Source organism: Giraffa tippelskirchi, chromosome 11 (genome assembly GCF_054371585.1).
Source record: "Giraffa tippelskirchi isolate mGirTip1 chromosome 11, T2T-mGirTip1v1.2.pri, whole genome shotgun sequence".
In the NCBI taxonomy this organism is placed as follows: Eukaryota; Metazoa; Chordata; class Mammalia; order Artiodactyla; family Giraffidae; genus Giraffa; species Giraffa tippelskirchi.
The window spans coordinates 125,067,467-125,079,875 of NC_137285.1; the positions used below are offsets into that span (position 1 = coordinate 125,067,467).

At 39.8% G+C, this 12,409-nt stretch overlaps 1 protein-coding gene across 12 annotated transcripts in view; it reads right to left on the reverse strand.

Moving 5' to 3' along the window:
- P4HA3 (prolyl 4-hydroxylase subunit alpha 3) overlaps window positions 1-12,409 on the reverse strand; it is a 74,088-nt gene that overhangs the window by 50,535 nt on the left and 11,144 nt on the right. For all 12 annotated transcript variants that reach the window (XR_014068407.1, XR_014068412.1, XR_014068409.1 and 9 more), the window contains 4 exons: window positions 8,457-8,606; window positions 3,486-3,537; window positions 1,317-1,480; window positions 899-1,075 (listed from right to left, as the gene is read on the reverse strand). Coding sequence is in view for 5 of the 12 variants with exons in the window: in XM_081539563.1 (XP_081395689.1) it covers window positions 899-1,075; window positions 1,317-1,480; window positions 3,486-3,537; window positions 8,457-8,606 (543 nt within the window). In the remaining 7 variants the exon portion in view is untranslated. The remainder of the gene's footprint in view (window positions 1-898; window positions 1,076-1,316; window positions 1,481-3,485; window positions 3,538-8,456; window positions 8,607-12,409) is intronic.

The window sequence follows — 12,409 nt, forward strand, 5'->3', positions numbered from 1 at the left end:
GCTCCCTTACCTTCCTGCTCTCCGCTCAAGCACGTTTTCCCAATAGAGTTTCTTGCTTTGTCAGCATGTGTATCTCCTTGGACAATTCATTAGGGAGTGTTAGACCAGAGCCCACTTTCAGGCCCTGAAGGGGGTCCCCACACTTCCTGCAACATTACCAAATGTAACAGCCTAAGTTAACTGATACATGAAGGCCGAATAGCAGAGCAGCAATCAGTGTACCTCTGGGTTGTGACCCGAGGTCTCTTCCCCTCCCCGGGCCTCGGATTTCTCTTTAACAAAATAATGAAGTTTAACTAAATAATCTTCACACTCTTTTTCTGTGCTAGGAAATCTCTCCTTTCCCCTGTCATTTGACCCCTTTTCTTCCTTTTTCTTTTTGTGGCCACACCAAACAACTTGTGGGATCTTAGTTCCCCAACTAGGAATCAAACTCAGGCCCCAGGCAACCATTGAAAGTTCTGAGTCTTCACTGAAACACCAGAGAATTCTCTCACCCTTTTTTTCCTTCTATCACTTATATGGAATGATTGATATTGGGGATGGGGAGCTTCCTTTAATTTTTTTAGATTAAATTTACATACAGTGATATACATAGATCTCAAGAGTACCATTTGCTGAGTTTTCACAAACATACAACCATGTACTCCACATCCCTAACAAGATATTGAAAGCACATTGTGAACACCCCAGAAAATCCCCTTGTACCCTTTCTCAGCCAGAAGCAGCCACGACTGTGCGTTTTTTCACTGCTGATTAGTTTTATGGAATGGCTGGTATTTTGAACTCCTGAACAGATGAAGTATCTAGTTGTTCAGGCTGCCTGTTCTCACACTTCTGAACATCAGTCATGCAAAGAAACAAAGGGAGGTTCTCGGCAGGCCTTGGGGACACTCACCCATGGTTCTGCAAGCCCTCTGATCTTCTGAGACTCGGCGTCACTGACAAAGTCATGGTAGAGAACAACATAGGGCTCCAGGTGGATGACCTCCTTCCGCACCGGCTGGAGCAGCAGGTAGGGACTGGAACTGGTCTCATAGGAGCAGTAGAGGCTGGGGATCTGGTAGTGAGTAGGCTGAAAGGAAAGACTAGAATCAGCTTAGAAGAAGGGTCTAGGAGTGGAAATCAATTTACGGGAACTCTAGCATAAAAAACCTGAAATTCAGGAGATTCAGAATTCAGTCACTGATGCTATCCAAGTGAGCTTTATTATTTTTTTTTAACGTATCAGGTTTTCCCTTCAAATTGTCCCAATTCTACCTTTTCTCCCATCCCCCAAGCTGGTTGCCCCTTTTTCTTCCCATGAGAAGTGGTACCTGGGAACCCAGGGTCTGACATAAACCCTCGTAGGTGTCCCTGGTCTGCAGGTGGGGCACATTGGGTCTCTGCATGACAGTCTCAGCTACAGCCTGGTTAGGGCTCTCTGCCAAGAGTTTTTCATATTTCAAGACATTTCTGGCCACCCTCTTATTATCTGGGCCTGAAAGAAATCAGCAGGGAAAAATACAAATTAACAGATTAACAAACAATGGTCCCAGGGAGTGCTGCCAAGATTTCCTGCAGCTTCACTGTTACACACCACCAGCACCTGACACTTGGACAATTTCCTATGTCCATGCACAGGAGGATGTAAGGTCCTCACCCCTAGAGTACCAGGTATTAAAAAGGATTAGGTAGGGCCTAGTAGAGCTGAAGGAACACTCTTAGACCAAGGGATCATGAGGATGGGGCTGCAGGATAGTGTGATGATCAGTTTTATGTATAGGGAAGAAGCTTCAATCATTCATTCACCCGTCCATTCAGTAACTCTCCAGTGAACATGTACCAGACACTGTGCTAGCAGCTAAACTCTCAGAGTTTAGAGTTTCTCAGAGAAAAGACACATTAACTAACTACTTACAACAAAACACAACAAGAAAGTGCTATGAAAGAGAAGTCCAGAGAGCCAACACAGAGACTCACTCTATTCTTCCCTAGAGAACTGGAAGCTAAATTATTCCCAACTCTACTAGATTCCTCAGAATCCCTACCTGGCCTAGACACAACAGAGCACTATGGGACAAAGGGGTTCCAGACTTCAGTTCTAGCCAAGGTCTCGACAGGGATCCTGTGTCTTGTTTGTGCCCACTTTGGGTGCAGATCCCCCATGAGTTGGCAGCTACCCATGGCCAGCTAGCCTCTGCATTATCTCAGTGCATCTCGGAAGGAGGTGCTTCATTGCTGTAAGGGTCACAAAGCATCTTTCTCTGAGGAACTCAATGTGCTTCTAACCACTTCCACCATTACCATCATTCTGGCAAACGAAGGGACAGAAATTATCATCCTTTTTTTAACCAAAGGAGAAATAAAATTTGGAGGAATAGAAACAGTGGGCCCAAAATACCAATGAAAATATTGCGAGACCACTTATGGAACGAGGAATTTCAATTTGCTGTGTCTACTTATTCACTTTTAATAGTGCACAATTTATGTTCTCTGGGATATGCAGAGATTTTAATAGTTCAAGCACAAAAAATAAAGAGGGGCTGGGTTATCAATTTGTCTGTACCACTAACTGTCCACATGTTTCCAGACCACACAGCTACTGCCTTATCCTACTGTTTGCCAAACTAGCAGAAAGGAATAATGTTACTAAATGGATTCACTAAAAAGTGATACATACATTTGTGAAGTCCTACAGGAAATACTTGATAAATACTAGGTTGGCCAAAAAGTCTGTTTGGGGTTTTAACGACCTTTTTGGCCAACCTAATTTTGTGAATGGTTATTACGTATCTTAACATATCTGATACATATACATATCTGTATATCCACATATCTGTAACATGTACCTATCTTTTAGTATCCAACTTATTAAAAGAAAACCGGGGAAGCCATCTACCACCAAAATTTTAAGCAAAAATATCAAAGGCAGAGTTAAACTAGCAAATCTCTCTCCCAGTTTAACTCTGGTGAAACACTGCCTGAGAGGGTTGAAGCTGAACTCTGTGGCCAGCTGGGCGGGAGGCTTGCATAGCAAAGTGAGCTCCAGTATAAAGAGAAGAATTGCTATCTTTCTGTGAGCAGCCAAAGTGAACAACCCTGCTGAGTCGCTCTCCTTCTTGCACACACAGCTCTCATTGATTGCACTCGTTCCCAGGTCTATTCCCAAAACCTGGATCTTCAAATGTCCCTGAAGAAACTGGCTCGCAACCTAGAACTTGTTCCCCACTGAAGCAACACTAATACGCATGACTCAGTAGGGGTGGAGGAGGAAGGCACAAGCTGGTATCTTTTTCTTAGCACTTCCAATGAACTTAAAAACTCCCCCTGGTGCACTGAACAGTATGTTAAGATTTAATAAAAAAAAATTAGAAATGTGCCTTGGATTATGAAATTCGAAAAATAAAAATAGACAGCTATACTTCATTTGCAGGGATGAAAGGCCAAGAGCAAGAGGGATTTCCCACAGGTCTGACCTGTGGTTATCTTTTATCATTACGTACTGTACAGAAGAAACTCCCGGGAAAGGTTGAGGGCACACAAAACATTTCCTGCCTGTAAAAAAGAAAGAAAAGGAAAAGAGTGAGTTAACTGCACTGAGGATAGCTCCCCTAATGAACCATTAAATGGATTAAAAAAAAACAACTCTAAAATAAGCTTACCAATAGTAGATAGTAAGACTCACTGAAATGAGCTGCAGACTAAAATGTAGAGGTTCTCTGTCCTAATTCAGGATTTGCAGCCCTGATGCAAATCAGGTCTCCTCAGTTTCCTCATTTACAAATGACTTATTACCACCCTTACCAGGGAAGGGAGAAAAATAAATGAAAATAAACTTTCTTAAAATGCCCTCAAATCTTTCAAAGCATGCAAAACCATATAATTGTAGGGTGTTGTTATTTTGGTATATTTTATTAGTAAACATTAATATGGAACTGCAACAATTCTACTAAGAACATGATGTGTTCTCCAGGTTCAGCACTTATGAGAATCCACAAAGTCAGTGAGAGGAAGAAAAAGGAAGAGCTAAACCTGAACCATTCCCACTGCATAGCAATAACTCTCCCTGCAGCCATTCAACCTTGGGCTACACACGGTTGAAAGTAAACACAGGCTTTCCAGACAAGCCTGGGGAACAGAACTCGGGGCGGGTGGGCTGTCATCCCACTCTGGGTACTGTGAAATGATAAGTCACTAGACCTATATTTCCTTCTAATCATTTCGCTTTTGCATGTTAAAAAAATGCATTTTTTAATGATAAAAGCAAGAAGAAGGACGCTATAAAACATATGACAAATAGGGGGTAAAGGTTCCACTGAAACCCAGGCACTTCAAGCCCTTTGGAACAATACATAGTGTGTACACAGTTACAGTCAAATTTATTACAAATTTTCATATCCTGATTGTTTCCCTCTACAGTGTAATCAGGAGTACTTTCTATATTTTTACATAGTCCTCAGAAACAGCATTTTTTAATTAGTACTTTTCACTGCAGTAAACATAAATTTACCATTTATGTTTACTGATGGTAAACATAAATTTACCATCTTAATCATTTCCAAGTGTACAGGTCAGTAGTACTAAATATATTCACACTGTTGTACAAAGACCTCCAGAGTTTTCTCATCTTGCAAAACTGAAACTCTACTCATTAACAACAACTCCCAATTATTTCCTCCCCCCTGCCCCCGGTAGCCATCACTCTACTTTCTGTCTCTATAAATTTGACTCTTCTAGAAATCTCATATAAATGGAATCAAACAATACTTGTCTTTTTGTGACTGGTTTCACTTAGCATAATGTCCTCAAGTTTCATCTATGTGGTAGCATGTATTAGAATTTCCTTCTTTTTAAAGACTGAATGGTATTCCACTGTACATATACACTACTTTTGCTTGTCCATTCACCCACTGATGGATACTTGGAAAGCTTCCCACCTACTGGCGGTTGTGAACAGTGCTGCTATGAACATGTGTGTACAAGAAAGACAGCAGTTTCAATGGCTGCATATCATTCCATCCAGAAGCTCCATCAAAGACAATCTAACCATTCCACCACTGTTAGGCATATAGTTTGTTTCTAATTAATTAATATCATAATTATTCTGTTCTGTACTTAACAGAGGGGTAGTTAATTACTCTACTAATATCTTACAGTGTCAGATATTAACTCAGGGTTATAGATTTTCAAACCCTTTGAGATGAAGAAAGCTAAAATATTAATTTTATATATTTTTTAAACTCAAGGGCTTTATCAAGGGATAAAATTATGTTTTATCAAGAACAGTTAGAGCTACTTTTGATATCTCAGTTAAATTTCTCTGGAAATGTGTATAGTAAATAATGTTCAATGAAAAAGGAGAACACACACTTGTGTATAGTGTAAAAATAGCTTACATTAATTGAGAACATATGTGTTGTGAATTGGGTTAAGGGCTTTACATTTAATACATTAAATGTACTAGCTCATTTAATCCTCATGCTGACCCTTTGAGGTGAGCACTGAAGGTGCCAACTACAAACTGGCACTTGCCATGGGCACTTCCATCTATGTCCACAAGGATTAAATCACGACCTGCTGCAGCTACTGGCTTTCAACACCTCCCTGAAAATAGTTCAGGGTGGAGAGCAGAAATGAGGCACTCTGTGTACTGGGAAAAACTGGCAGAACAGGTCTTCATATAGTTAGATATTTTCAGAAGCTGATTTTATAAGCCCAATTCTTGTATTTCCTCATATCTAGAAAAGCACTAAAAATTTTCATGGTGACAACTGCCCCTCAAGACTAACGAAACATTCCGCAGAAAAAATGTTTGATTGCATGTACTCTTTCACTAAAATCACATCTATACTGACCTTCCCCCTAACCTCTGTGAAGCAGTTTCTCAGAGCTGTCTGAGGTGCTGTCCCTTGGGCTATAGTCCTCATTTTGCCCCAAATAAAACCTGATGCACAACTCTCACATTGTGCATTTTTTTTAAGACAACAAAGGGTCGCAGAATATGCCACCTCCAAATATGCCTCTTTGGCATAAGGATTATTTTGAGCTAATTATTTTGAGAAACATCAGAGATACAGGAGAAGTTTTTTAAACCAGAGTAGAAGCGTTTTCATAAGGGAAATTTATATTTACAATGGAAATCTCCTTTTGTGAGGGTTATCTCCCCCATGTACCCGAAAGAGAAGGATGACGCTGCATCACAAGAAAATCTTATCAGTGGGGAAGGCACCCTAAATCTATTGGTACCTAACAGCTTTACTCTTGCTTGCTTGGTCTGGTCACCTCCCAGAACTGGCTCCCCCATACCTTTCTTTCTTTTGTCTTTAGCTGGATACATCATATTTAAGATGAAGGTTTAGATCCTCTCAGAGAGTTACTCATCCCCTGCCCCCCAATATCTCCCATGTCTACAGGAGGTATACGTGTTAGTTAACTTACGTTTATTGTTCCTCTTATTAATCTGTCTTATACTACAGGGAGGTCTCAGCCAAAAACTCAGAAGGTTATTGGGAAAATTATTTCCACACTCCCACATTATCATTATTATTCCCCTTTAAAGATAAGAAAATTAGGGACTTCCCTGGTGGTCCAGTGGTTAAAAATCTGCCTTCCAATGCAGGGGACACAAGTTTGATCCCTGGTCGGGGAACTAAGATCCCACATGCTGCAGCGCAACTAAGCCCACGGGCTGCAACTACTGAGCCCGTGCACCAAAGATCCCAAGTCCAGCAATTAAAACCCAATGCAGCCAAATAAACACATAAATAAAAGTAAATAAGTATTTTTTAAAAAAGAAGAAGAGAAGTCTGATCATAGGGAAAAATGAAGCTTTAAAACAAAAAGAAAGAAAATTAAGGTCTAGGGAGGTTAAGTAAGTTACCCAAGTTTACACAGAACTTGAACCTAGGTCTGCCTGACTTCAGAGCCTATGGTTTAGTTACTACACGCTGTCTCTTATTATTTGTAGTTACTGAAATGATTTTTTACTAAAACATATCCTGAAAATGTATTAAATGATAGTACTACATATAATATGATATATTATACTTTTTGTGGTGTATATAGATATACAATTTTATATGATAATGAAAGATCCATGAGGAACATTCATCCCTAATTTACCAGTGGTAAAAAGGGGACCAGAAATTGCCTATAAGACAATGCCAATGTGTTTTATTACTGTGGCATAAACACACACACACACTATAAGACACAAAGAAGGAGAGTCTGAGGGGTCTAAAGAGAATTAAAGAAGGCTTCACAAAATAGGAGACATTTGAACTACACCTGGTAAGGTGAATAATATTTACCAGACAAAGCACAACTGTAGAATGGGAGAGTTTACAAGTGACAAGAGGAGAAATCTAAGTCATCATAGGGGGAAAAAACCCAAAACTATTAAACATTGCATCTAAAACTCTATCTTTCAGAATGAGCTGCTTTAGTTTATCTTCTCTGAGTCTCCATATCAATTCTCCATTTTCTTCTACTAAAATTCAATTACTTCTCACCCTTTATTGCATCACAGTGATTCTATTTCAGCTTTAATAGCAATTAAGCAGGAGAGATAGGAAGACCACCCTGGAAAGTTTTACAACAAAGAGCCAGGAACTTCCCAGGAACTTCTATGAGAAGAACAGGACCATTTGCAGCACTGAGAATAAATCTGTTTTGGCAGCAACACACAGGTTTGGACCACCCACATCCTCCTCCCTTTCTCAGGAAAAGGGGGAAAGGAAAAGGAATGTGTGGAGCAGAAATGGTTTATTAGTTTTGGAAACTCTAGGGAAATGACTCTGTAGTGATTTTTCCAGCCTATTCTTAAAGACTATACAACTCCAGTGGACGTGGGATAGCAGCTCCCACAAGAAGAGAAATGAGCTTTCATGAGGGGCACAACAGATCACAGGTCAATGGTGCCAATGAAAAACAACAGCTACAGGAGGCAATGAACTGATTGATGCTCTGGACCAATGACACCGGCTCTGTATCTGGACACGACTCACATCACAGTTGGACTTGACAGCAGATGGGAGAAGATAACAATCAAACTTCTTCCTTGACATTGGCAATATCATGGCAAGAGTTCAAAAGAGTGACCTGCATTGGCTATGAAGCCACTAAACATTTGTAAATGCAGCTGCTGCTGATACAGGTGAGAAACCGCCTCCTACATTGAAGATGATGATTTTAAAGTAGTCAGCACATTGGAAAGAGTACTGAGGAAGAAATAGACTCGGGCTCTAATCTAACCTCTGTGAACTTTGTAACAAGTTAGGAATTCTTTGGAGATTCAGTTTACTCACATAAGAAATATGGAAATAATAAAACAACTGCCCTGCCTGACACATTTAGTCCTGTTGGGAAGATGAAATAAATTAAGAGACATGAAAATGTTGAAAAAGTGGTAAAGCAGATATAAAGCATTATGCTTACTGTGAAGAAAGGAATGAGTCTCTTGTTTACTCCCCTACCTGGAAATAGGCGAAGGCCAAGTGATCCAAGGCATCCTCAAGACTTGCCTCATCCTCTGTCTTCCATTCTCCATAAGAGCCTCGGAAGAGACTGACAGCCTCTTCCAGCCATGGAATGGCATGGTAGTAATCCCCCATGTCATAGGCCACCTGCAGGGAACATAAGTACCATCAAGTTTAGTCCATGGGTAGAGAAAGGAAATAACAATGCAAAAACGTGAGGGGCCTTTGAAACCCAAGAAGGCAAGTTTTCTTTCCAACTCATCTAAGTTAAATATACTAAGCATCTATTATATACAAGACAATGTGACTAAGTACAGAGAATACTGAAGTATTCTCACATTTAAAAAATTTATATTGTACTTCCTTGGTAGTCCAGTGGTTAAGAACCAGCCTGCCAATGCAGGAGACACAGCCCAGTCCCTGGTCTGGGAGGACTCCACATGTCGAGGAGCAGCTGAGCCTATGCGCCACAACTGCCAAGCCCATGCTCTGGAGCACATAAGCTGCAACTACTGCAGCCCACATGCTCTAGAGCCCATGCTATGCAACAAGGGTATGTGTGTGCTCAGTCGTGTCAGATTCTTTGTGACCTCATGGGCTGTAGCCCACCAGTCTCCTCTGTCAATGGAATTTTCCAGGCAAGAATACCAGGATGGGTTGCCATTTCCTACTCCAGGGGATCTTCCTGACCCAGGGATCGAACCTGCGTCTCCTGCATCTCCTGTACTGGCAGGCACATTCTTTACCACTGCACTACCTGGGAGGCCACTGCAATTAGGGGTCTGCACGCCACAACTAGAAAGTAGCCCCCACTCGTCACAACTAGAGAGAGCCCAGGTGCAGCAACAAAGACCCAGCACAGCCAAAAATGGGAAGTGAGAAATATGAACTGAAGTAACTAGAACACTGAGCAGAATGGCACGATTACTTCAAAGAAATATGTATGATGTGCTGTGGAGGCATAAAGAGAGGAGGAGACTTGAGAATCTCAGAAAGCTTCATGGAAGAAGTGCCACCTGAAAAATGGATATATGTATGTATAACTGATTCATTTGCTGTAGAGAAGAAAAAAGCACAACACTGTAAATCAACTATACTCCAATAAAATATATAGAAATTAAGAAAAAAAATGCCATCTGAGTCTTCCTTAAACAAGGAAAAGAATTTCAATGAACAGAGATTGGGATGAAGGGCATTTTATGATGAGGGAATGGTAGAAACAGAAGCCAAAATCAAGAATGTGTTTAAGTAGTATATTGTGACTATAGTCTAAGGCAAAGCAAAGCAGGGAATAAACATAAAAAGGCTATATGGGCTACACTAATTAGAGTTGTGACTGTCATGTCTTTAGGAAGATATTGTTGGGAGCAATGTGAGTTATTAATTAAATGCATTTATTTATTTAATATTTACTGTATTTATAATGTACCTGGAGGTTCCTGCCCTTAAAGAGCTTGCAATCAACCAAGGGGCACGTGAGTAAACCAGTAATTGTGATATAATGCATCAGACACCTTAATGAAGGTGGACACTGGAATGCTATGAGAGCTCAGTGAACAGCTCTCATAGCTCGTTAAATGTCAGAATGTGGGGACTATGGCGACATGCACTAGACATAGCTCCTGTCTCCTAAGAGCCTACAGTTAACTAGAATACCAGACCTGAAGGTGGAATTTCCTGGAAATTGATGTCGGAAACAGCATGGAATTATAGAGTCACAGATTTGGAAGGCTTCTTGCAAAATGATCTAATTTAGGCATAATTCCCCACAGGCAGAAAAACAGCAGAACCTGGAGATACTGCAATTCTGCTGCCCAAACAGCAAGTCCATTCCTATCCCCCATCTGCCATTAGCCTGCTGTGTTATCTTTCTGGTCCTTAAGTTTCCTATTTGAAACACTGAGTTGAAGAATAACCAAAAAATGACTGAATTTTTCCTGCTAAGTTAACAATTTATTTAATTAATATTTCCATGAGGAACTTTAAGTCTTAGCAACATGGCAGACAGATAACTGGAATCCATCCTTAACCACAAAGATTTAGAAATTTTGAGTAAAATATAAAAAGTATTTAATCATATATTTTCTAGAAATATTGGGAAATATCCAAGTACCAGAAATAAAAGAGAAGCTGAAAATCCAAGTAACAAGCTGATGAGCAGATGCTGAAGCTGCCTGCGGTGGGGTGGGTGTTAGTCCTAGTAACCTCCGTACTTAGTAATCTGAGGTTATAATGTCCACAGGAGGACAGTACATGAGCCTTTTGTAGACCTCAAAAAACTTAAAAACTGGATAGACACACTAATAAAACTGAAAACCATGAAAAACTACACTTTAAGGGAAAGAACTGACCAGAAAAAAAATCTATCCACTGCCACAAGGAGACAAGAAAGTTGGTTTGTTTCTGTCTGGTTTCAATTCAGAGAAATAAATAATGGAAACAACCTAAGTGTCCATCAATAGACGAATGAATGAATACAATGATATACACACACATATATAATTCAACCATTAAAAATAATGAAATCTTGCCATTTGTGACAACATGGATGTATGTTGAAGCATTATGCTAAATGAAATAAGACAGAGAAAGACAAATACCATATGATTTCACTTACATATGGAATCTTAAAAAAAAAAAAGTAGAAACAAAAACCCCCAGGCCCATAAATATAGGAACCAGATTGCTTCCCAGAGGCCAGGGTAGGGGGTTGGTGAAATGGATGATGGGGATCAAAGGGTATTAATTTCCAGTTATAAAATAAAGAAGTCGTGGGGATGTAATATAGAGGGGGAAAAAGAAAGGACTCTAAGGCTAGTGATACCAGAGTACCTGAAAGAAGAAAACCCAAAACTCTATGAAGGGATATTCCCACAACTCTGGGCAGAAAGACTCTATTTGGGGGCAGGGGAGGAATCCTGCTAAAAATAAGCTCACAATCAAATATGATAAGCTATGTCAGGAAATAACAGACTGTGAACAAGAGTCAACTGATACAACAGTGGAACAGAAGAACTAGACAATTAAGCATTTCAGAAGAAAAGACTGATCTGCTTTAATCAATAGAGGAGGGAACTGAGGGCATGTAGATAAAACAGACTTGTCTACATGCTAATAATTATCTACATTTATTCTTCAACCCAGGTATTTAACCAAGAGAAATGAACACAAATGTCCACAAAAAGATACATCAATAAAGCAGCAGCATTATTCCAACTGATGCTGAAACAAATCTAAGAATCCATCAACATGAGATTGATAAACAGTTTGTGCTATATTCAAACAACAGAATACTATTCAGCAATAGAAAAGAATGAACTACTTAAATGCTGCAGTCTATGGCGTGCTGCAGTCCATGGCGTCACAAAGAGTTCGACATGACTGAGCGACTGAACTGAACTGATAAATGCAGTAACATGGACAAAATGTCACAGATACAAGGTGCTAAGTGACTCAAGAGCACTTACTATTTGGTTTAGGACAGTGGTCGCTTGGTACCTGGGCAAGGGGAGGACAGAAAGGGTGGGGGTGGTGAGAAGGAAAAGGAGTGGGTGTTTGGCTATCTTTGCATTCTTTTTTAAAAATCTGGAAAAAAAATCTGAAACAAATACAGCAAAATTTGAACATATATTTCATCTCAATTATAGATAAAATTGCTTATTTTATATGTACTTTTCTTATATTTGAAATGTTTTATCTTTCAAAATAAGTAAATAAATACAGAAATAATGATTGTCAGTGAGACTTTCAGGAAATGACTTAACTGAATTTTCAACATATGGTTTTAGTCTCAGAAAAGCCTAAGGAAGCATATACTGGTACCATATATGGAACTGTTTTAACTGACTTCATTTTAAATTAGCCATGAACATGAAGATTGAGCTTGATTCTATTAGGATCTCAGAAAAGGAAAAGTTATACATGGAGAGGTGTAGGGCAACCTACTCTGT